Below are 3,775 nucleotides of genomic sequence, written 5' to 3'. Positions count from 1 at the left end.
TTGCTTACTGCCTATGGTGAACACTTGGTGTGATTTCTTCCTGTGTCTCTAAGCTGTGTGTTCACTCACAGTCTATCCCTAACAGTCCCTATATGTTTTATCTAAGCCTCATGGTACCGGTTTACTGTCATCTGTGCTTCACACTATTCTGAGTTTCCTTCATCCTGTTGTTCTCTCTCTTAGGAGCAGAATTGGGTTTCCTAAATAATAATGCAAACACCCATTACCCCAAGCTTCAGCTTCCATATCTTTACAATGAGTAAGAATTTTTGCCCAAGTCATCTCACAGGAAGGCATTTTCAAGAACTGTATGATGGGAAATCATAAAAATGTGGATGGATCGACAAGAGAGGAACGGGGTGGTTTCTACAAGCTTTGTGGTATGTGGACTGTGGTGGATTGCTGGAAATGGATGCACTTGGCCTTGGAGTCAGACTTGAATTGAACTGGGTTTGAATCCCAGCTCTGCCTGCCCCTGACTGTGGACCAATTGCTTCATCAAACACAGCCTCTGTCTCCTCATCTGTGGAAATGGAACTCACGGTGTTGTGGGTTCTGGAACTCTCCCTACCCAGCAGTCAAGGGCCCTTGGGGACCTTGGGTAACATGGAGGAGACAGGGGCTGCAGGATCTAAATCTAAATGAGTCGAAGATGGTTTCAAAAGCCATAAACTTCACACAGACTTCATGTGTGCTGTCTCCAGGCTTTTTGCAATTCCACCTCCTCTCACTTCCACCAGCACCTACAAGAAACATAACCAAACAGAGAGAGGACCCGAGTTTTCCATGTTGCCCTTTTCCCCAGGTCATGTGACATCATCCATCCATCCATTCAATGATGGTTTATTGAGCACCTATAGTGTGTGCTCAACACTGGGGATGCGTAGTGAGCGAAACGGACATGGCTCCTTGCTGGAGTTGTCATTTCCTTGGGGAGACAGGAAATAAGCAGGGAAAACAAACACATACAATTCCAAATTCTAAAGTGATTGGAAGCCCAGCTGGCATGACTAGTGGCTGAGCCTCGATCTATGAACCAGGAGGTTGCGGTTCGATTCTCCAGTCGGGGCACATGCCCGGGTTGCGGGCTCAATCCCTAGTGGGGGGCGTGCAGGAGGCAGCCGATCAATGATTCTCTCTCATCATTGATGTTTCTCTCTCTCCTTTCCTCTCTGAAATCAATAAAAATATTTTAAGTACAAAGAACAGCGTCTATGTATTCGTTCCTCTATTCAGTAGACATTTGCTGAGCACCTGCTAAGTACCAAACCTCTGGGGATAAAGCAAGGAACAGAACAAGAATTCCTGTCTCCCCAGAAGTTATGCGCTACAGACAATAAACAAGTAAGTGAAGGGTGATACTATGTCAGATGATAAGAAAAGACATAATTATAAATTAAGTAGGTGAGTGTGTGTGGGGGGGTGTGTGTGTGTGGGGGGGGTGTGGGTGACAGGGGGTGGGGGGGGTGAGGGTAGAGGGTTAAAATTTGAAATAAGGTGGCCAGGGCGGCCTCACTGGGAAGGTGTCATGAGAGCAGAGGCGGCAGTAGGGGAGGGTTGACTCAGCTGACGTCTGAGGGAAGAGTGTTGCACAGAGAACAGCGCAGAAGCCCTGAGGCCTCCTGGGCGGACTCGGGAGCAGCCAGTGAGGTCAAAGGGCAGAGATGTTCGTGCCGACTTCCTAGCACAGGGCCCTTTCTGGCCGCAGTGCCAGGATGGAGGCTGGAACCCGGGAGCCCTGGTTTCCAGCCGGGCCAGGTTGTCCACGCCACTTTCTCCTCTTTGTGGGCTTTGTGGAGCCAGGTCCTCATTCGAGTCTGTGACTCACCTGGCCTGGGCATCTGGGGCATGAGGAGGTGGGGAAGGCAGGTTGTGATATAAGTGTCGGCAGTCTGCTGGCTCCACACTGTGTCCTAGGTGGCGTGTGCTGAGCACGGCCGCTGGTGGCCTCCTCAGTGGTGGAAACAGCGGGATGGCGGTCCTCCTGGCCCTCCTCGGGGCCCCCTGCCTGCTCTTCCTGGGGGTTGGGCTGTGGGTGATCTGCAGCTGTTTCTTCACTGCGGACATCCCTGTGGGCATCGGCCATCCTGTGAAGCTGCGGGTACTGCACTGCGCGTTACAGCTGTTTGTGGCATGGGTGAGCTTTGTCCTCTTATTTGTCCCCTCGTTGGGAAGGTTAAGGAGAGAGTTGGGAAAGCAGAGCAGAAGCTTCTGTTGAATTGACACTAATATCCTGGTGGTAGAGGCTGACAGTGTATTCTCAAACCTGAATCGTTCCCATTAGGTAACCAGTGGCTCTCACCCTCTTCCCAGGGTTTCCCAAGCCGAATGGGCTGAGAGCCACAAAATTCAAAGAAGGATTCCCATTCTCCGAGGAAGAAAAGGCCCGCTCCCCCTCCCTGGCCTGTCTCCTGTCTCACCACATTCACAGCACTCACCACGCTGTGAGGCCATGAGGACAGGAATGTGTTGTTCTGAATCTTTGGGGGCCCCTTACTATCTCCCTGCTAGCTAGAGCTGGCCAATGACAAAATAAAGAGGCACGCTAGCAAATGAGCAAGTTAGTACAGATGAATAAAACTACAGAAGGTGGCTTTATAGATACACTAGAGGCCCGGTGCATGACATTTGTGCACTCTGGCGGGGGGGGGGGGGGGAGGGGCAGTCCCTCAGCCTGGCCTGCGCCCTTTAGCAGTCCGGGAGCCCTCTGGGGATGTCCGACTGATGGCGTAGGCCTGTTCCCATAGTCAGACGTCCTTAGTGCTGCTGCGGATGTGGGAGAGGCTCCTGTAACCACCACTGCGTTCCCCAGATGTCAGCCCAGCTTGTGGCTGAGCCAGCACTCTCCCTGTGGGAGCACACTGACCACCAGGGGGCAGCTCTTGCATCGAGCATCTGCCCTCTGGTGGTCAATGCGTGTCATAGCGACCAGTCGTTCAGTCGATTTGCATATTACCCTTTTATTATATAGGATATAATTTGCCTTGGAGAGATGGAAGACTGTTCTTTTTTCTTTCCTTCTTTCTTTTTGGGAGAGGGAGAAGGAGGGAATAGAGAGATAGACACATCCATGAGAAAGAGGCATCGATCGGCTGCCTCCTGCACACTCCCTACTGGGGATCGAGCCTGCAACCAGGGCATGTGCCCTGACCAGGAATCAAATTGGGGACCTCTTGGTTCAACCACTGAGCCACATTGGCTGGGCAAGATGGAAAACTGGTTATGTCATTAGATTCTGCTTGCTGTTCTTGGTGTGTGTAGTTCAATGAAATCCATGTAAGTAGGTCATGGCGAGAATCGTGTTGAGGTTGGCAATAAGGGTTTGCCGTGCTGTTCCGAGGGCTGGCAGAAACAGCAGATAGAAAATCCGTTTCTTAAGTCTCTTATGTAATGACCAGCGATTGCAAACGCCTGTTCTCATGGGAAACCCTTGATGGAGAAGAACCCAGGAACTACAGGTTTCTTTGCCCAGGGTCAGGTGATGAACCACTCCTATCCTCTCCCTGGCCTTGACCTTCATAGCCTACAGTCCGGGTTCCCAAACACAGTGACTCCGTTTCCTCCTCTGCAAAACAGGGAAATAACAGTCCTGACTTCATAGCATGTTGTGGCGAGGCAGTGAGTTGAGTGTGTGTCTGAAGGCCCAGCACAGAGTGAGCTCTCCATAAATATTAGCCTTATTACTGTTTGTTGATTTGTTTTTTTCTATACAGATGTCTGTGTTGTACAACTACTACCTGCCACCCGCCAGTTTCTAGCTCTGAGGATCAGTGAT

The 3,775-nt window shown here is 50.9% G+C and overlaps 1 protein-coding gene across 1 annotated transcript in view; it reads left to right on the top strand.

Moving 5' to 3' along the window:
• The first annotated feature begins 1,923 nt into the window (after positions 1 to 1,923).
• Positions 1,924 to 3,775, top strand: part of AADACL3 (arylacetamide deacetylase like 3) — a 15,902-nt gene continuing 14,050 nt past the window's right edge. Inside the window, exon 1 of the mRNA XM_006104519.3 lies at positions 1,924 to 2,137. Within this exon, the coding sequence (XP_006104581.2) occupies positions 1,973 to 2,137 (165 nt within the window). The 5' untranslated portion in view covers positions 1,924 to 1,972. The remainder of the gene's footprint in view (positions 2,138 to 3,775) is intronic.

The sequence above is a fragment of the Myotis lucifugus genome, unplaced genomic scaffold (assembly GCF_000147115.1).
Source record: "Myotis lucifugus unplaced genomic scaffold, Myoluc2.0 scaffold_580, whole genome shotgun sequence".
Lineage (NCBI taxonomy): Eukaryota > Metazoa > Chordata > Mammalia > Chiroptera > Vespertilionidae > Myotis > Myotis lucifugus.
This window is presented reverse-complemented; position numbering and strand designations above follow the sequence as displayed.